Here is a 20,501-nt window from a genome sequence, read left to right as displayed (position 1 = left end):
TCACCTCTACAGCCTCCTACCACACCCCCCCTCCACAGGTCCTCCACCATTCCAGCTCTGTCTTGAGTCTCAGTTTCCCTAATATGGCGGTGTGGTGGTGAGGGTGGGAGTGGCTCCAGAGGGTTGATTTCCAGGGGTGTCAGGAACTTCAAGCTTCCTGCATTTAAAATGTTTAACGTGGGATCCCTGGGTGGCGCAGCGGTTTGGTGCCTGCCTTTGGCCCAGGGCGCGATCCTGGAGACCCGGGATCGAATCCCACATCGGGCTCCCGGTGCATGGAGCCTGCTTCTCCCTCTGCCTGTGTCTCTGCCTCTCTCTCTCTCTCTGTGACTATCATAAATAAATAAAAATTAAAAAAAATTTAAAATGCTTAACGGGTGGGCAGCCCGGGTGGCTCAGCCGTTTAGCGCCGCCTTTGGCCCCCCGGGTGTGATCCTGGAGACCCAGGATCGAGTCCCATACCAGGCTCCCTGCTTGGAGCCTGCTTCTCCCTCTGCCTGTGTCTCTGCCTCTCTCTCTCTCTCTGTCTCTCATGAATGGATAAATGGAATCTTAAAAAATAAAATAAAATAAAATGTTCAAGGGGCACCTAGCTGGCTCAGGTGGTAGAGTGAGAGACTCTTGAAACCTGGGGTTGTGGGTTCCAGCCCTAGATCGGGTGTAGAAATTACTTAATAAAATAAGATCTTTTTTTTAAGATTTATTTATTTTTTATTCATGATAGACATAGAGAGAGAGAGAGAGGCAGAGACACAGGCAGAGGGAGAAGCAGGCTCCACGCCGGGAGCCCGACGCGGGACTCGATCCCGGGACTCCAGGATCGCGTCCTGGGCCAAAGGCAGGCGCTAAACCGCTGAGCCACCCAGGGATCCCCCAAATAAGATCTTTCAAAAAAAGGAAAGATTTCTTTCATTCATTCATTCGTTCATTCAACGCAGGGAGAGAGGCAGAGACACAGGCAGAGGGAGAAGCAGGCTCCATGCAGGGAGCCCGATGTAGGACTCGATCCCAGGACCCCATCCCAGGATCCCGGGATCACGCCCTGGGCCAAAGGCAGACACTCAACCACTGAGCCCCCCTAAAATAAAGTAAAACCTTAAAAAAAAAAAGAACTGAACTAAACCGTGTAGGATCAGTTCCGTCCGCCCTCCCCGCCCCGTCTCGCCTTCCTCTCGGGCATCCAGGGAGCGCGGGGAGGGCCCGCAGGTGATGCCAGCCGCAGAGCGCCTCTGCTGCCCGCTCCCCGCCAGCCCCCCGCCCCCCCCGCCCCGCCCGCCCCCCGCAGCTCTCCCGGTCCCCGGAGCCGCGCCTCGGCCCGGGCCGCGCGCCCACTGCGCCCTGGGAGCGGCGGCGGAGGTCCGGGAGCGCTCGCCCCGCCCGCAGGCCGGGCCCGGGGCGGGGGCGGGGGCGGGGGGCAGGGGCGGGGCGGGGCGGGGCGGGGCGGCGGGCAGGGGGCGCGGGCCGGAGCGCGGCGGCCGGCAGAGGGCCCGCACCTGCCGCCGTCGGGTGGGTCCGCTGTGCGCGGCCGCCCGCAATGCCGCCGCCGCCGCTGCTGCTGCTGCTGCTCCTGGCACACGCGCTCGCGCCCAGCGCCGGTGAGTGAGCGGGGACAGGCGCCCCGGAGGAACCGGGGTACCCCCTGCAGCCCTTCCAACTCATCAGCCTCCCCCCGCCTCCCCCGACCCCACCGCCGGGGCGCGCGAGCTCTTCAGCACCCCTGCGCGCTCCTGCCAGGTTTCCGGGATCCCTGTCCCCCAGCCCTGCCCCAGGGGCACCCTCCAGACGCCTGGCCTGGGGGCTGTGAACTGACCCTTCCCCCAACCTGTCTCTGGGGTCTGAGGTCCCCCCCTGCCAGGGGGAGGGGGACACCTGGGAGAGGCAGGGGAAGAGCAGAAGGTGGCTTTCTCACCTGCCCCCCGCCATCACCCTTGAAGAGGTCCCCTCAATACCTGCCTCCCCCCGCCCCCCGGGGAGGTGTACAGACACACCCACTCACAGGAAAATACACAGACACACCACAAGCAGGGAGATGCTGGGGTGCACAACACCTTAGGCCTCACCGGGGCTCTCAGGTGTAGAATTCGTGGACAGGTTCATGCACGGACACAGGCAGGGGTGCCTGGGAGGGAACACGGTGGTGCACACCCCCCGACACACACAGCTCAGGCATACCAGACAGCCCAATGTGGACACACACACACACACACACAGACTCGGGCCCACGGCACGCCTGGACAGCCTTGGCACTCCCAAGCAGAGGGTGTTGTGGGCAGACAGAGCAAACAGACCCCAGAATGACCTGCCTCACCTAAGTTGGCACGAGGGAGTGTTTTCCTTGGTTCCAAACTCGGTGCTGGACATCTGCCCCAAGCCGTGGTCCTCTGTAGGGGGGTGTGCGCAGGACCCTGACGTTGCCACGCTGTGGTCAGGTGCGGGTGGGGGACCTCTGGGGACAGCTTTGGGGTAGGGGGTTAGGACTGGGGCCCCCTCAGGTATGCTCAGCCTGGGAGTGTGCCTCGGGGCTCTGTGGATCCGGAGCTCAGGGAACCTTTTCTGGAAGCCCACTGTGTGCCGGGGATTCTGGAGCTGTCTACAGCAGAGATCTGCCCTCAAAGAGCTCCCAGCCCGGAAGGTCACTCGCATAAACAGCAGCACAGTGTGATAAGGACCCTTGTGGTCCCCTGCGGGCCAGGTGGATTAGAGAAGGAGGTGACAGGTGAGCAGGGAGTGAGGGCATCTGCAGCGCAGAGAGGATGTGATCCGAAGTTCAACCGGGGGAGAGGTTAATGATGAGCAGGGTCTGCATGGGGGTGTTGAGAGAGGACATGGCGGGGTGGGAAGACCCGGCTCGTGCAGAGCCTCTGGGCTGCAACGAGGCCCCGGAGCCTCTGGAGGGTGGTGGGAGCCAAGGGAGGTTTTGGGCAGACACGTGGGCAGCCGGGAGCAGCACCTGGCCAGTTCTGCAAGAGTGAGGACTTGTCACCGGGGGAAGGGGGTGGGCAAAGTTTTAATTAAACTTGTTTCTGTGTTTTTTTATTTAACTCATCTCTATTTTTCCTCTGCCCCCACAAATAGGGTACTTTTTCCACTGAGAAAAAAACAAATAAAAAAACCCACAATGGGTTTAATTTGGGCCTGACTCTTCAAAAAAAGTCAAGGTGATGGAAACCCATTTTTAGATGAAAAGAGATGAGACCTTGATGTGCAGATGCGATGCACAGCCCTGGCCTGGCTCTCAGTCCCGGAGCGGACACCCAGGAATCAGGCAGGCCCTGGTGAGAGTTTCCCCTCTGGGCCTCACCAACCCTGTGCATCTGTGGCCTCAGTCTCTCCATCTGTCAGTGGGAGGACAGCTACCTGCAAGACAAGGTGGCTGTGCTATTGACAATAGGAGGTGCCTGTCAGGGAGCGTGGTGGTTGGTATGAGGTGAGGTTCAAGCACTTGCCCTCTTTCCTGGTGCTCTGTTTTTTTTTTGTTTGTTTGTTTGTTTGTTTTTTTGTTTTGTTTTGTTTTTTACCAATGCCAGAGAGCAGACTCATTGCCTTCACTGGACAGAGGAGTTGCTTTGGGATTATTGGATGCCCAGGTCACGACAGAGGGTTTGGAGGCCCCTGGTGCCCGGCAGTGGCCACGTTGGTGCCTCTCAGCTGTGTCATCCCGGCAGGCCTCCTGCCTTTGGCGTTATTGGGTGAAGGGGAAGGCGCGCTGGTTTGGAGGTGGAAGCCCCCTAGTCAGATCAGGTTCCTGTGGGCTGTGGGACCGTAGGGGTCGTTCCTTCCTGCCCTGGTCTCCTCTTCCTCACTGTGAGTCGCAGGGTTCCAGTCATACCTCCTATGCGTTGCTGAGTGTCAGAGCTGCTTGGGGATCGAGACAAATGGCTGGGCTCAGGCCACGGGGTCTCCCTGCGGGAAGAATCCATGCGTGGGCAGTGAAAAATAGAGAAGATGCAAAAGGCACTGATCCAGAGTCTGGAGAGGAGTGGTAGGGGCAGAGGGAGACCCAGGGACAGAAAGCCCCTGCAGAGGAGCCCTCCTTGGTGGCAGGGACCCTGTTTAGCTCATCTCTGACACCCAATGCCCAGCACCGGCAACTGGGCAGACGTTTGACGTGGGACCAGCAATCTGACTTCATCTGGAGTAGATGAGGGCAGGAGATTGGAAATCAGAACATTCCTGTGCAAAGGCCCAGGGGTGTGACCTTTCAGATGCTGTGGCTCCGTGACTCGTTTTCTCTCTCGTGGCTGCCTTGAAGACATTAGAGGTTGTTAGAGCTTGTTATGTGCCTGCTGCTTTACATGCATGATGTCCTTTCGTTTGATAAAATGAGGTTCCCTTTATCTCCCTATTTTTAAACGAGGAAACCAAGGCATAGAGGGTTGAGTAAGTTGTCTAAGGTCACACAGCCAGGAAGTAGGAGAAGCAGGATTCAAACCCAGCATCATCCAAGCCCTTCTTAGACTGTGCCCTTAACCCCAAACCCTGCCCTGCAACCTCTGGTTTCTGTTTTCCTCTAGCTTCCCCTAGGTCACATGTGCATCGGCGTGGGCTTCTAGAACTGGCAGGGACCATGAACTGTGTTGGTACCCGCAGCCCCCTGTCCTACATAAGCTATGGCTGCTACTGTGGCCTGGGTGGCTATGGCCAGCCCCGGGATACCATCGACTGGTGAGTGCATACCTGGGCTCAGCTTTAAAAGGTCTGAGGACCTATATAAGGTCTAAGGATCTTTAGTTAAGGCCTATGTAAGGAAATGCCCATAAGCGAGCTTTCTATTTAGACTAGGAAAATTCCAGCACGTGGTACAACCTTACAGGCAGAGGGCTTCCTGGGTACCGCCAATGGGGACAGACCCTGGTGCCAGCTGCATCCCAGTCGGGCCATCGGATGAATTACTTTGCCTGAAAAAGTAACGTAAAGTTGATCAGACTTACTGTGCACCAGGAACTGTTCTGAGAACCCCTCTTAGTCCTCACAACAACCCCGTTTCAGAGATGAGGACACTGAGGCCAGAGAGATAAGTAATTTGTCTGGGGCCACCGAGGGAGTAAAGGGTGGGGGCTGGGATCCGAATCCGGGCAGCCTGGCCGGCTGGATGCCCCTAATCCCTACGCTCCACTGCCAGGTGAGAAGTGCCTGCTGTGGGTTTGGGTCTTTCTGGGACTTCCTTTCATTTATCTGTAGGGGCGGGCATGAGGGCCGTCCCCTGAGGCTCAGGAACACTCACTGCCACACAGCCAGGGGTAGGTGGCCGAGGGCAGAATGCGATGGGCTCTTCCCTGGCTCCGAGGACCTGGTCGTCACAGACAGGTCTTTGCTGGGTCTCGTGCTTCCAAGGCTCCTGCTCCCATGTGTCATAGTCCGCTTCCTCTCCGTCCTCCCAGATGAGGTCCGGGAAGGCTGCCCTGAAGCCCGGCTGTGCCCCGCCTCTGGCTCCTGGAAGCCCCCTCTCCTCCGTCCCAGCACTTCTCGCCATGCATGTGGTGTCCGATGGCTTGTCTGCCTCCCCCACTAGACTGGGGGCTCCTTGAGGGCAGAGTGGAATCGGGCTGACCTCATCTCTGAAACGGTCCTGTCCCCACAGAGCTCTGGCCAGTGAGGACAGGTGCTCATCAGTCTGTCCCTGAAATGAGAGTCTCATTATAAACCTGCCCCCCAAGGGAAGGAACCTAGTTTTATGAGAGGGTGTAACCAGGAGACCAGACTGGGGACATCGGGAGCTGGGTGACATCTTGGGACAGAGGCTGGTTCTTGGGCTGAGACCAGGGGAGGGAGGGTGGGCAGGAAGCTGTCCCAGGGCAGAGGCAGGAGGCACGCAGGGCTCGGCTCACTCCAGGCCCAGAGAGGCGGCAGGTGCAGCTGCAGCTCAGAGACACAGAGGAGGCAGGTGGCGGGGGTGGGGTGGTGGTGGTGGGGGGAGTGGGGGGCCAGGGGACTGGGCCCAGCAGCACACACTGGGGCTCCGCAAAATGATTTCCCAGGGTGGGGATTCTCGGGGACAAAGCTTGGACCAGAGGAGGCTGGCTCCCTGCGTGTCCTCACTTGCCCATAGTCCCAGCGCAGGAGGATGGCCACGAGGGCATCCCCGCCTGCACCCACTTGCTGGTCTACCTGTCTGCCACCCGCAGGTGCTGTCATCAGCACGACTGCTGCTACATGCGTGCCGAGCAGGCTGGCTGCAGACCCAAGATGGAGCGCTACCCCTGGCAGTGTGTCAACCAGAGCATCGTGTGTGGTGAGTCCCCAGCAGCGCCCGCACCTACCTCCCCGGGAGGCCCGGGCATCCTGGCCGCAGGAACTCACCACTGCTCCCAACGCCCCAGAGGCCACCCCCTGGGGTTATCTACGAGAAGTGATCTGTAACACCTGGCACGTACAGAAAGGGACGGAGAAACCTATTTCTTTGGTCTGGACAAAAGCTAAAAAAGATCGAAGTGACACCAGGTGTAAATGACCTCAGTGTCCATCAGATGGGGCATGGGTAGATAAACCTGTGATGTCTTCTTATTATGGATGACTCTGCAGCCTGCTGAGATGGATAAGATAGATCCTCGTGCTGGCCCGAGAAGGTGTTGAGTGGAAAAGCAAGCTGCAGAATGACATGTCTGGTAAAGCACATTTCTAGAAGGAAAGAAGGAAAGAAAGGAAAGAAAGGAAAGAAAGGAAAGAAAGAAAGAAAGAAAGAAAGAAAGAAAGAAAGAAAGGAAGGAAAGAAAGAAAGAGAAAGAAAGAAAGAAAGAAAGAGGAAAGAAGAAGGAAGGAAGGAGGAGAGAAGCTTGCAACACAGTAGCCTGCTTACTTTCCATGGCTACGTGTAGACACTTGCAAAGCTCAGAAAAAGTTATATAGAGATACGTGGCGTGTTGTGGGTAGCTGTGGTCATCACTAGGGACAGGATCGGGCTGAGGGCAGTGTGGTGGAAGGCAAGTTCACATTCCTATAATGTTTCCCTCCTTTTAAAGATTTTTTTTAAAAATCTGGATTAAAAAAATCGATTTTGGGGATTGCCTGGGGGGCTCAGTCGTTGAGTGTCAGCCTTGGGCCCAGGGTGTGATCCTGGGGTCCCAGGATCGAGTCCCGCATTGGGCTCCCTGCATGGAGCCTGCTTCTCCCTCTGCCTGTGTCTCTGCCTCTCTCTCTGTATCTCTCATGAATAAATAAATAAAATCTTAAAAAAAATCGATTTGAGAGAGAGAGCGAGAGAGAGAGAGAGAGAGAGAGTGTGTGTGTGTGTGCATGAGTAGGGGGAAGGAGAAGCAGCTCCCGGCTGAGCAGGGAGCCCGATGCGGGGCTCCATGGGGAGCCCGGGATCATGACCTGAGCCGAAGGCGGACGGTTAAGCAACTGAGCCCCCCGGGCGCCCCTCGCTTCTCTTACGAAGAGAACGTCTCCATGAATTACTCGTGAGCCAAAGCTTAGAAAGAAAAGGAATACACAGCCTGAGCTGGGTGAGGGTGAAGTGCCTGGTCTCTGCAAGTTAGTCTGACGGGCATCAAAACATGGGATTCCCTTGAGATGCAGGCCAGCTCCAGCTTGGCATGGTCTGATGACCTGCCTACACCATGATTCTGAGGCTCCCGCCCCAAATGTACTGCACTAGGGGGACCAGAGGCTGTGGAGGCTGTGGTCTGGGTCCCCTCCTAGTAAATGCGTTGGCGGGGGGTGGGGGGTGGGAAGAAACTTAGCTGAGCCTATAAGATGAGTGTTCATGACACTGGGCCTTCTTCCCTGAGGCTGAGCCAGAACAAGCCCACGTTCTAGGGACATTCTGGCACTTACCATTTGGGGACCTCAGGAAAACCTTTTCCTGTCTCTGGACACTGTGTCCTCCTCTCTCAAAATAGGGCTAATAGTATTGCAAGCTGGTGTCCCCAAGCCACGATTGTCCTGCAGATGTCTGGCTTCACCTGTGCAGTGTTTAGAAAAGCAGTTTGAGCCCATACTTGAAAAATCAAAATAGGTCACACTAAAAAATCGGAATTTCTGAATGTCTGGTTTTCCTTTCAAAAAAACTGGGGGTAAAACAAAACAAAAAAACAAAAAACTGGGGGCTCCAGTTGCATCAGACCCAGTAGCAACCTTTGGCCGGAGCTTAGAGGGACTGCCAATTACAGGGAGAGCCAATCTCTCCCATCTGCCCCAGTCCTCACTATGCCCTATAGACTCCCAGTGAGGACAAGTGACAATTACCCTATTCCACTTCCTTTGTGCTCTTCATTTGGTTATGGAAAATAAATATTTCTCTCTTTTTTTCAAGGTTTTATTATGGTTTTTTTTGAGAGAAGAGAGAACAAGAGTGGAGGGGAGGGAGAGGGCCCGAGGGAGAGGGAAAAAGCAGACTCCCCGCTGAGCAGGGAGCCTGATCAGGGACTTGATCCCAGGACCCCAGGAACATGACCTGAGCCAAAGGCAGATGCTTAGCCAACTGAGCCACACTGGCACCTCAGAAAATAGATATTTCTGACAAACCCAGGTAGAAAGAAGGTAGACTGAGAGTCTTACTGCTTCCACAAAATACATGGGAGTGCTGAGCCCATTTATTTGTCGAAATGAGGAGTATTTCTGTGTTTGATGCATGTTTTCTTCACTTATTAGTACTGCCTGTCCCAGTGGACATGTGGGTTTGCAGTCCCTGACCTGGTGGTCACCAGCTCAGTCAGTGACTCAGATCCTGTGACGGTGGGCCAGCCCTGATTGGTCAGGGCCTCAGTATCCCCATGGGGCTCGAACTCACCTCATGAAATCAAGAGTCACACGCTCCCCTGACTGAGCCAGCCAGGTGCCCCTCTCTTACAATCCTTCTAACTTTGTGGAGGAGAAAGTCTCAGTTCACTGCTACTTTAGCTTTAACATCCTTAGAACACTTGCTGATTTTATTTTATTTTTTTAACAGAGAGAGCAGGCTTGTATCCAAGAACAGTTCTGTTCATCAGTTGAATTCTGCCTTAAAAAAATTCTTCCTATTGGGGCACCTGGGTGGCTCAGTGGTTGAGCGTCTGCCTTTGGCCCAGGGCGTGATCCTGGGGTCCCTGGATCGAGTCCCACATCGGGCTCCCTGTAGGGCGCCTGCTTCTCCCTCTGCCTGAGTCTCTGTCCCTCTCTGTGTCTCTCATGAATAAATAAATAAATTCATTAAAAAAGATTTTTCCTATTTATCTATCTGCCTACCCATTTATCTTGTCTTTACTCGCAAGCAGCATGTATTTAAGGAGGATAATTGTAACAGAATCCATCCTAACTTCACTGTACGTTTTACAACTAGTCGCTTCTGCAGTTAGAAGAAAAATAAAACAGCAGTTAAAAATGTTAAGTGTCCCTCAAAGCAACCTTACTGGTTTTCTCTTAAAGCAGTAAGAAATGGACTGAGGCATTTATTTTTAGGATTACCTTTTGATGGATGGTATTTTCCATGTATTTGAGTTCCTTTCAAATTAAAAAGCTGGATGTATTTTAAACATAGGAAGTAGGGGCCCCTGGGTGGCTCAGTCGGTTGGGCGTCCAACTCTTGATTTTGGTCATGATCTCAGGGTTGTGGGATCGAGCCCCGTGTAGGGCTCTGCTGTGCTGGAATTCTCTCCCTCCATCTCTCTCTGCCCCTAACCCCCTCACATGCATGCACCCTCTCTCTCTCTCAAAAAAAAAAAGGAAGTAATGGGGCTGGCTCACTTGGCGCAGCATGTGACGCTTGATCTGGGGTCATGAGTCCGAGCCCCATATTGGGTGTAGAGATTACTTAAAAATAAAATCTGAAAAAATAAATAAATAAAAATAGGAACTAATAGTACACGTACAACGTAGGTAAGGCTGCTGACCCAGAAACTGGTTCTGTACCATTTCTTCCTTCTTATTTTTAATTGAGATAAACATAACAAAATATTAAACATTAATAGCATAAATTTCAGTGATATTTAATACATTTATAGTGTCCTCCACCCACCACCTCTGTCTAGCTCCAAAAGATTTTCTTCCAACCCTACCCTTTTCCTCAAAATAACCCCACTAGGCAGTCAGTTCCTATTTCCCCTGCCGCTGGCACCTGGCAACCACCAATTTGCTTTCCATCTCTGTGGCTATATTGATTCTAATTTTATATATATATATATATATTATATATATATTAGAATTAGACTAGAATCTATTATATATATATTAGAATTATATATTATATATATTTTATATATATATAAAATTAGAATTTTATATATATAATTATATATATTTATATTATATATTAGAATTTATTCACGTTTAGGAATATATATTTTATAAATATATAAAAATTATATTTATATATATAATTAGAATATATTATATATTATATATAAAATTAGAATTATTTATATATATATATATATATATATATATATATATATATATATATACTGCGCCAAGTGAGCCAGCCAGTGCCCCATTACTTCCTTTTTTTTTTGAGAGAGAGAGAAGGTACATGCATGTGAGGGGGGTAGGGGCAGAGAGAGATGGAGGGAGAGAATCCCAGCACAACACAGCATTATATATATGCCATATATAATGGTATATAATTATATTATAACATATAATACTATATAATAGACATATATATCTATTAGAATCTATTATATATAATTAGAACATATAGAAAATATAATTATAGATAACACGTTATATATAGATTTATATATATACATATACAAAAAATATAATTATATATAACATGTAACTATATGGTAATATATTAATCAATATGCTAAATATATGAATATGTATACAATTAGAATCCATAAATCTATTGATATAATATACATTATGTATATAATTTCATATAAATGAAATCATATCATCCGTGGCTTTGGTGTTTGTCTTCCTTCACTTACCGTTATATTTTTAAGGTTCATTTCATATTGTGGGACGTAGCTGAACTTCATTCCTTTTTATGGCTGAGTAACATTCCGTCTGTGGGGACAGACCACATTCTGTTTATCCATTCATCTGTTGGTGGACACTGGGTTCTTTGCACCTTCTGAGTACTGCGAATAGTGCTGCTCTGAACATTCATGAATAAGTATTTGAGCACCCGTTTTAATTTCTTTGGGGTCTATCACTATGAATGGAATTGCAGGGTCATCTGGCAATTCTCTGTTTTACTTTTTGAGGAACCGCCAAACTTTTCTACGGAAGCTGCACTCCTTCGTATTGTCATTGGCCGTGTATGAGGGACCCGCTTCTTCACAGCCTTGTCAATGCTTATTATCTTCTCATTTGTTCTGTTTTTAGTGGGGCTGCTCAGTGTATCTCATGGTTTTGGTTTGCATTTCTGTAATGACTAATGACATTGAGTGTCTTTTCATGTGCTTGTTGGCCATTCTTATGTTTTCTTTGGAGAAATGTCTGTTCAAGTCTTTTGCTCATTTTTATTTTGTTTATTTATTTTTAAAGTTTTTATTTTTAAGTAATCTCTACACTCAACATTGGGCTTGAACTCACAACCCTGAGACTGAGGGTCACACACTGAGCCCACCAGGTGCCTCTTTGCTCATTTTTTATTGGGTTGTCTCTTTGCTATTGAGTTATAAGAGTTCTTTATATATTCTGGATCCTAGACCCTTATCAGATATGTGATTTTCAAACATTTTCTTCCACTTTGTAGGTTGTTTTTGCATTTTATTGATAACATATTGGATGCATAAAAGTCTTAATTTTGAAAAAAGTCCAGATTATCTATTTTGTTTTTTTTTTGTTTTTTTTTTCTATTTTGTTTTTTATTGAGTTTTTGTTGGCCTCTAAGAATCCACTGCCAGATCCTATGTCACAAAGATTTACCCCTCTTTTTTTTCTAATAGCTTTATAATTTGAACTCTTACGTTTAGGTCATTGATCGACTCTGAGTTAATGTTTGTATATGTGTGAGGTAGGGATCCACCTTCCTTCTTTTGCATGTGTATATCCAGTTCTTCTGGCACCATTTATTGAAGAGACTTACTTTGCCCCACTGAGTAGTCTTGGTACCCTTGTTGGTCTTGGTACCCATCACTTGGCCCTAGATGAATGACCTCCCTGTGCCTTAGTTTCCTTATCTGGAAGATGGGTATTGCCAAGGTGAAAAAAAGGGTCTATAATACGATAAACAGGTTGGACAGGGGCTGTTCCTCTTTCCCTTTCCTTCTCCAGCTGTCCGCTTGATCTGAACTTCTCTCTGGCCCCTGTTACCTCCATTAGAGAGAATGGTGAAATCTGGGATGACTCTCCATTAAACTCTCAGCTCCTGAGCTGCAGGGAAGGAAGGGGTTACTAGAAGGATGGCCTTAAAAATATTCATGGACTCTCAGCTGTATCTCCTTAGCATCAAGTAGTGGTTGGTATAAGAGCAAAGCTGAATTTTTAGGACTGAAAGTGTCCCAGACTTGGTCTCGTCCAGCCCTCTTATTTAGAGTTGAGGAAACTGAATGAAGTTCAGGGAGAGGAGTGGCCTGCTTAATGTGGTGGCCATGTGCCCGCTCCTGGGTGCATCCTCTGTCCCCGGACTGCCCCCTCCGAGAGTGGGCAGAGAGGAGGTGAAACGGGCCTTCACTGGGAAATCTCTCACAGTTCTCTCCCGTTTCCCTTCGACCTGCATGTTCTGCTTGCCACTTAGCATGTTAAAGTGATGTCTGTAAAATATTTATTGGTGTGTCTACTGGTGGAGTCCGTGCCTGTTTATAGAGCTGCCCTCCCTGAACCAAATGAAAAGAACCAAAATACCTATTCTGCATTTGTTTTTGGCTAAAAATATTCTCTTATTCTGTTTGGAGATACTCCGAACATAGCCGTTTACCTAATTACAGGTGTTGCCCATTTTCCATTTATGGGCTTGACTTAAATATATTAAAATTTGTTTTTAAGCCTATAATAATATTTACTGGCAGACCTTTATTTTAAGCTTAATCCTTGGGGGCTGTTTTTCCTTTTAAGTTTTGGTTATTCTTGACTAACATGATGCTGTCGTGTTCTTGAGGCCATGGAGCAGTCAGACTAAGTTTTGCTTTTGAAAGAAACTTTCTGGGGCACCTGGGTGGCTCAGATGGTTAAGCATCTGACTTTTGATTTCGGTTCAGGTCATGACCTCAGGGTCATGAGATCAAGCCCTATGTCTGGCTCCATGCTAGGCATGGAGCCTGCCTTAGATTCTCTCTCTCCCTCTGTGTGCATCCTTCCCTTCACTCTCTCCAATTGAAGGAAGGAAGGAAAGAACTCTCTTTCTCAGGGAGTAGGGTGGGAACACAAGGCAGCTGGGTCAGCTGATTCTGAGCTGGAATCCTGGTCCCCCCGCTGCTTACTGCTGTGGTCTTGGACAAGTATCCACTGAATCCCTCTGAGCTCTGCCTTCCTCACGCATAAAATGAGAATGATAAAATTTAGATGCTGGCTTTGTATGAGAATTGGCAAGTATGACTTTCCTGTCCTTCTCCCAACAGATGTCGCTGAGAATCTACTCTGTGCCAGGCTCCGTGCTAGGTTTTGGGCAAGATGGAGAAATAAGGTTCTGTTGTTTAAAAGGAGGAGGATGGGATATATAGTGTCTGTGCTGATCGTTGTTATAAGTGCTGTGTTGGAAAATAAAGCAGGTGAAGTATCATACCTGCTACAACGTGGGTGACTTTTAAGCAGATTTTGCTAAGAGAAAGAAGCCACATGCAAAAGGTCACATAATGTATGATTCCATTTATACGAAATGTCCAGAATGGGCAAACCCATAGAGATGGAAAGCAGATTAGTGGTTGCCAGGAGAGGTTAGTGGGACTCAGGCGAGGGGTAATGGGGAGTGACTTCTTAATGGATATGGAAGTTTCTTTTGGAGTGATAGAAATATTTTGGATCTAGATAGGACTGACGGTTGCACAATGTGTGAACATACTAAATGCCACTGACTCATGCACTTTATTTATTTTTTTTTTAAAGATTTTATTTATTTATGATAGAGAAAGAGAGAGAGAAAGGCAGAGACACAGGAGAGAGAAGCAGGCTCCATGCCCGGAGCCTGACGCGGGACTCGATCCCGGGACTCCAGGATCGCGCCCTGGGCCAAAGGCAGGCGCCAAACCGCTGAGCCACCCAGGGATCCCGACTCATGCACTTTAAAATGGCAAATTTTGCTATTGGCATTTTGCCTCAATAAACAATGCAGGGGAGCAGGGTAAGGGATACTCTTTTATATGGAATGGCCAGGGGGGCAGAGAAGCAGTAATAAGATGCTATTGAAACAGAGACCTGGGGAATGTGAAAGGAACTGTGGGAAGAGGTGGTAGGAACAGCCAGTGCAAAGGCCCTGAGGCAGGAATGAATGTCTGGCTGGTCCGAGAAGCTCAAGGAGGATGTCGAGGCTGGAGCAGAGTCACTTAGATGAGAGTGGTAGGTGGTGATGGCAGAGAGATGGGGTCCAGATGCTACACAATGTTGAAAGTATTCCTCTGAGACGAGGAGCCAGGGTTTAAAACAGAGAAAGGGGACAGCCTGGGTGGCTCAGTGGTTTAGCGCCGCCTTTAGCCCAGGGCCTGATACTGGAGACCCCAGGATCGAGTTCGACGTCGGGCTCCCTGCATGGAGCCTGCTTCTCCCTCTGCCTGTGTCTCTGCCTCTCTCCGTGTCTTCATGAATAAATAAATAAAATCTTAAAAAAAAAAAAAAAAGAGGAGGGACATGATCCTATTTGCATTTTAACCGAACCATTTTGGCTATATGGAGCTGTATGGAGCTGTATGGAGCATATTCTGGAAGGAGCAAGGATGGAAGCCAGGCACTGGTTATGAGGCTGTAGCAATAGTCTTGGGGAGGACATACAGATGGTCGGGTGAGAGGAGAGGAGATGGTTGGGGTATTTGTCCCCATGACAGCCAGCCTTAGATAGCCAGCTCCATGGGCACAAGGCCACCCTAGAGCTTCAGTGGCTCCCTCCCCAGGAGTCCACGCAGTCATGCTGCTTTGCAGGTGCCCAGGTCTCTTGTGTGGCAGCCCCTGGGAAGTTCAGAGGGTTTGCTCCTGGACTGTCTGGCTCTGTTATTGATTTTTTTAAAAAGGATTTTTATTTATTTATTCATGAAAGACACACAAAGAGAGAAGCAGAGACATAGGCAGAGGGAGAAGCAGACTCTATGCAGGGAGCCCAATGTGGGACTCCATCCCTGGTCCCCAGGATCACGCCCTGGGCCGAAGGCAGCGCTAAACCACTGAGCCACCCAGGCTGCCCTCTGTTACTGATTTTTACACTTATTTATTTGTCATCTATCTATGTATCTATATCAATGTATATATTATCTACCTGTCCATTCACCCGCATGCTTGTGCTCCTTCAAACCTAACATGGGTCTGTTGTGAAAAACTCAAACGTTACAGAAATATTGTAATGTGGAAAGTGATGCTCCATCTACCAGGGATCACGAGATTTGTGCGTGTGTTTAAATATACACACACATATATATACACATACCTATACCTATGAAATCAGATCATACTACGTATATTTTTATAATTTTTATTCACTTAACATTGTGTCTTTGACATCTTGGAACATAGGGGTCGACCTCATTCTTTTCAAGCAAGATAATAAGGGACGCCTGGCTGGCTCAGTCAGTAGAGCATGTGACTCTTGATCTCAGGGTTGTGAGTTAGAGCCCTACAGTTAGGTGTAGGGGTCACTTAAAATTAAAATCTTTAAAAAAGATAGGGGTACCTGGGTGGCTCGGTGGTTGAGCATCTGCCTTCAGCTCAGGGTGTGATCCCGGGGTCCTGGGATCGAGTTCTGCATCAGGCCCTCTGCTCAATGGGGAGCATGCCTCTCCCTCTGCCTGTGTCTCTGCCTCTCTCTCTGTGTGTTTCTCATGAACAAATAAGTAAAATCTTAAAAAAATAAGATAAAGCAAGATAATAACCTATGACAGAATTTCTCAGTCTTGATACTGTTGACATTTTGGCTCCAGTTCATCCTCCCTCCCTGTCGTGATGACCAAAAGTGTCTCCAGACGTTGCCCAATGCCCATGGGACACAAATGTACATTATTTTGACCACTTCCCCATTAACTGCGGCCCCTGGTTGCGGAGACCGTGGTGGCTCCTTGTGCCACCCGTGTGGTGGTTCTGTAGCATCAAGTCCTAGAACTGTTGTGTCTGTTGGGAATTTGAGCCATCTCTAGAATGTCTATGTAGAAAGGAACTCGAGGGCTCTTCTTGAAAGGGGAGTTTTCATGGCAAGGGCACTTAAAAAAATGTGAGTTGTGTTTGTTTATAGACACTGGGGAGAGGATAGAGAGGGAAACTGGTAAAGATTGTGGGGAGGAAGGCCACTAAAGCCCCCACAGGGCACCTCTTTTTGGCACTGCCATTCGGTGCTATAGATATCTTAAATCTAATAGATACTTTTTAAAAAATATTTTATTTATTTATTCATGAGAGACACAGAAAGAGACAGAGACACAGGCAGAGGGAGAAGCAGGGTCCCTGCAGGGAGCCCGATGCGGGACTCGATCCCAGGACCCCGGGATCACGACCTGAGCCGAAGGCAGATGCTCAACCGCTGAGCCACCTAGGTGTTCTAGATCTAACAGATATCTTAAATTACACTTCGAAATAGCTACCCTTCAAATTTCGTCTGAGGTTGCTTTTTCCATGATCAAGCATGGAAGTCTCATAGGGCTCAAAGTAGAAAAGTCTGAGATTACAAAATGCAAGTTTCATGGCAAACAAAACCCCCATAGATACTATACAGACAAGCACTTGGTTAACTACCTTCCAGTGTTCTCCCTTTTTCAAGTGCATAATTTAAAAAAGATATATAGCAGTTATGTTTTGTACCTCTTATGCTTTACTGAAGTATAAGCTGTTTCTCATGTCGTTAAAATTCCTGTGTTAACATGGGATGTGTGGGGGGCTCAGTGGTTGAGTGTGCCCTCACTGACTCGGTGCCTGGTTCCCTTCCTGTGGACAGGTCCTGAGGCCTGGTTGGGGCCCCAGTCTTCTTGGATTTCTCTTCTGGAAGGTTGGGGTGCTGGTGGCACAGCCCTGAGGGTTAAATGAGAACAATGTTCCCTTCCTGTCCTCTGTTAATTTTTTCAAGCAGGAAAGGAGCAAGCGTCAGTTGTGGGGTGGTCTGACAGCTGGAGAGGCTAAACCTCTCTTACACTTGCTAATCTCCCTGTTTTTGTTTTTTTTTTTAAAGATTTTATTTATTCATTCATGAGAGACACAGAGAGAGAGGCAGAGACACAGGCAGAGGGAGAAGCAGGCTCCATGCAGGGAGCCCGAAGTGGGACTTGATCCTGGGACTCCAGGATCACGCCCTGGGCTGAAGGCAGGCGCTAAACCTCTGAGCCACCCAGGGATCCCCTAATCTCCGTTTTTAAGCAAGACACCCTGATTTGGGGCTTACAGCCTTTAGGTAGGCAATAGCATCTAACTAGCCTTTACTAGTAGAAATCTATGTCCACTGTTCTTTGTTCCTGCTTGTTTTTCCACCAGTTTCTTTATGGTATAAGATTTTGATTTTCTATTTATGGCAGTGATATAGAATTTTTTTGAAATTTTTTGTGGGATTTATTTGGTGTCATTAACACCCTGTAATATGATTAAATTATAATTTATTTACTAATCAACTTACTTTTTTTAAAAATGAGGGGATTTAAAGCAATAATGTTGAACTGCTGCGGGCCTGAGTTTGGGAAGCTCTGGGTGCAGTCATGTGGATCAATCTGTGCTGTTCATGGGGCAGCTGGGTGGCTGTGCTTCAGCATCTGCTTTCGGCTTAGGTCATGATCCCAGGGTCCTGGGATTGAGTCCTGCATAGAGCTCCCCGTAGGGAGCCTGCTTCTCCCTCTGCCTATGTCTCTGCCTCTCATGAATGAATGAACAAACAAACAAATAAAATCTTTTTTAAAAACAAAAAGGAAGGAAGAGAGCAATGGAGGGCAGAATTTAATTAAAAAAAAAATCTGTACTGCTTACGACAGGGCCTAGAAAGATAATTTCCAGAGTGTGCCCGGCCTCCTGCCTGCTGATTGATACCCTGTCTGTCACCCCGCCCCTCCTGGTGCTGCCAACCTCTGGCTGTCATGCTTCACCTGTGAGGGTCTCCAAGGAACATTGAAAAAAAAATGTTTTTTATTTTTATTTGAGAGAGAGCATGAGTGGGGGGTGGGGAAGGAGGGGCAGAAGGAGAGGGAGAAGCAGACGCCCCTCAGAGCAGGGAGCCCGGTGGGGAACTTGATCCCAGGACCCTGAGATCAGGGCCTGAGCAGAAGGCAGATGCTCAACCACTGAGCCACCAGGTGCCCCTCCAAGGAACACGAGAGGATCCTTAAAGAGTAGCTGGCGGCCAAAGGAGGTCAGCTCCAGCTAACTGGGTGCCTACTGTATGTCCTGCCTTTTATCTGTTGGTTAAAATGATGTGTTGGGTGTGTTTTCGTTCTCCCAGCAGCCCTTAGAAGTGGGTACTGTTCCTATCTCTGTGCTGATGAAACACCTAGAAGGGTTGAAGTCATGTGTCAAGAGGCTCAGAGCTGTACACCCATGATGGAGCTGGTGAGCTCCATAGCTGGTGCTTCACTGTGTCTCTGGGAGCAATTTGGAAGGCTTCCGTGGTGGGTGGGATTGATACATACATTATGTGGACAATTACAAGCCCACACATAAAGGCAGAGGGCCTCATGGCCAGATAGGATGTCTAAGCTGTTTCAGGCATTCTGCGTTCTGGTACTGCCTAAAGACCACGCCATCTTTCTAACCTCAAGTAGAGCATCTCTGGTGGTGGGATTACCAAGGTGGAAGGAGACTTACCTTAGAGTGGCAGCCTCTGGGTCTCTAAGAGGCAGGCTCTGGCTGGAAGGGAAAGCTGGAACGCACTCTTGAAGGAGCATGGGGGAGAGACGTGGAGAAAGAAGGCAGAGGGATGCAGGTGGAGCCAACACTGGCAGAGTGCATGTCCCCTGCCAGGCCCCTGCTGGGCACTCTACACGGGCTTTCTCACTCGGGCTTCTCCGTAACCCCCGTTTTGTTTCTCTCTTTTTAAGGATTTTATTTTAAAACTTTTACCTATTTATTCATGAGAGACAGAGAAAGAGAGAGGCAGAGACACAGGCAGAGGGAGAAGCAGGCTCCCTGCGGGGAGCCCGATGTGGGACTCGATCCCAGGGCTCCAGGATCACACCCTGAGCCAAAGGCAGAGGCTCAACCACTGAGCCACCGAGGTGCCCCCGTATCCCGTTTTCAATGAGGACTTGGCTCTGAAACCTTAGGCAAGGTCACCCAGTGAGGAAGTAGCAGAGCAAGCACTCCTCCCAAAAAGCTCTGGATGGTTCCCAGGCACCTGTGTATCTGAACGGATCCTTGGATGAGTCGTGTACTGTTGATGGGAAAGAGAAGCCAAAAGGTCAAGTGGACCTTGGACTTTCCCCATCTGAACACACTTCTCTGGCCACTTCGGTTTCTGTAAAATGGGCCCAACGTCACCTCCCTCTTGAGGTTGCCATGACAGAGATCCTGTGAATTGTCGAATGTCATGTAGCTGCGGATTTTTCCCCCCCTACCCCCCACTTTGTTGGCCTCCCTAGTGTTGACTCTCAAGTCTCTGTGAGACCCTGCTGACTCAGTTTCCCCACTTCTTTCAGGACCAGCGGACAACAAGTGCCAAGAACTCTTGTGCACGTGTGACAAGGAGATTGCTTACTGCTTAGCCCAAACCGAGTACAACTTAAAGTACTTATTCTACCCTCGTTTCTTATGTGAGAAGGACTCGCCCACCTGTGACTGACTAGCCCAACTGGGAATGTTCTTTCACACAAGGAAATAAAACTCTTTTCACACATCAACACAGCATTCAGTTCTTTGCAGGAGGGAGGTGAGGCCAAGTGTTGAAGCTGCAACCCTTGTTTGCTTTCTCTCCCGGAACTTGGGGCTGGAGTTTGTGTGGTTTCCAGTTTAAGGTCAAAAATCCCGTGCTGCTTTTGTAAAACCACAACCATGCTCATGGCTGTATTGGGTTTGATACCATTTTTGAGGTTTGCCCTTTATGAAAAAGGGCTGAGCTTTGTGTTCTAACCTGCTCCTGATGGTGGGGAGTCAAACATGAACGAACACCTACCAAGTGCCTGGCCTTGTTCTGTGTTCTGGGATGAGGCAATGAACAAGATGCCCACTCCTGGGGTCCCTGGGGGGGCTCAGTCAGGTAAGTGCCTGCCCTCAGCTCAGGTTGTGACCCCGGGGTCCTGGGATTGAGCCCCAAGTCAGGCTCCCTGCTCAGCGTGGACTCTGCTTCTCCCTCTGCCTCTCCTCCCCTCACCCCCTGCTTTCTCAGTCTCTCTCTCAAATAAAATCTTGGGGAAAAAAAGATGCCCACTCCTGTGAAGTTCTAGACTAGTAGTTATGAGCTTAAGAAAGAGTATTCTTGGGACACCTGGGTGGCTTAGCAGTAGAGCATCTGCCTTTGGCCCAGGGTGTGATTCCGGGGTCCTGGGATCGAGTCCTGCATGGGGCTCCCCGTGGGGAGCCTGCTTCTCCCTCTGCCT

At 49.2% G+C, this 20,501-nt stretch overlaps 1 protein-coding gene across 1 annotated transcript; it reads left to right on the top strand.

Annotated features, from left to right (window-relative positions):
* The first annotated feature begins 1,499 nt into the window (after nucleotides 1–1,499).
* LOC140637628 (group 10 secretory phospholipase A2-like) lies at nucleotides 1,500–19,792 on the top strand. The gene is made up of 4 exons (XM_072833979.1): nucleotides 1,500–1,595; nucleotides 4,515–4,665; nucleotides 6,126–6,232; nucleotides 19,605–19,792. The coding sequence occupies exons 1-4, from the start codon at nucleotides 1,535–1,537 to the stop codon at nucleotides 19,745–19,747; spliced, it is 462 nt and encodes a 153-aa protein (XP_072690080.1). The 5' UTR covers nucleotides 1,500–1,534; the 3' UTR covers nucleotides 19,748–19,792.
* Nucleotides 19,793–20,501: the final 709 nt, after the last annotated feature.

The sequence above is a fragment of the Canis lupus genome, chromosome 8 (assembly GCF_048164855.1).
Source record: "Canis lupus baileyi chromosome 8, mCanLup2.hap1, whole genome shotgun sequence".
Classification (NCBI taxonomy): Eukaryota; Metazoa; Chordata; class Mammalia; order Carnivora; family Canidae; genus Canis; species Canis lupus.
Note: the sequence above shows the minus strand (reverse complement) of the source record. Positions and strands in the feature narration are given on the sequence as shown.

Excerpts from the sequence above, each read along its gene's own strand:
- LOC140637628 (XM_072833979.1), top strand. The coding sequence starts at position 1,535 with ATGCCGCCGCCGCCGCTGCTGCTGCTGCTGCTCCTGGCACACGCGCTC. Across the intron at positions 1,596-4,514 it reads CGCGCTCGCGCCCAGCGCCG|CTTCCCCTAGGTCACATGTG; the intron begins GTGAGTGAGCGG and ends GTTTTCCTCTAG. Across the intron at positions 6,233-19,604 it reads CAACCAGAGCATCGTGTGTG|GACCAGCGGACAACAAGTGC; the intron begins GTGAGTCCCCAG and ends CACTTCTTTCAG.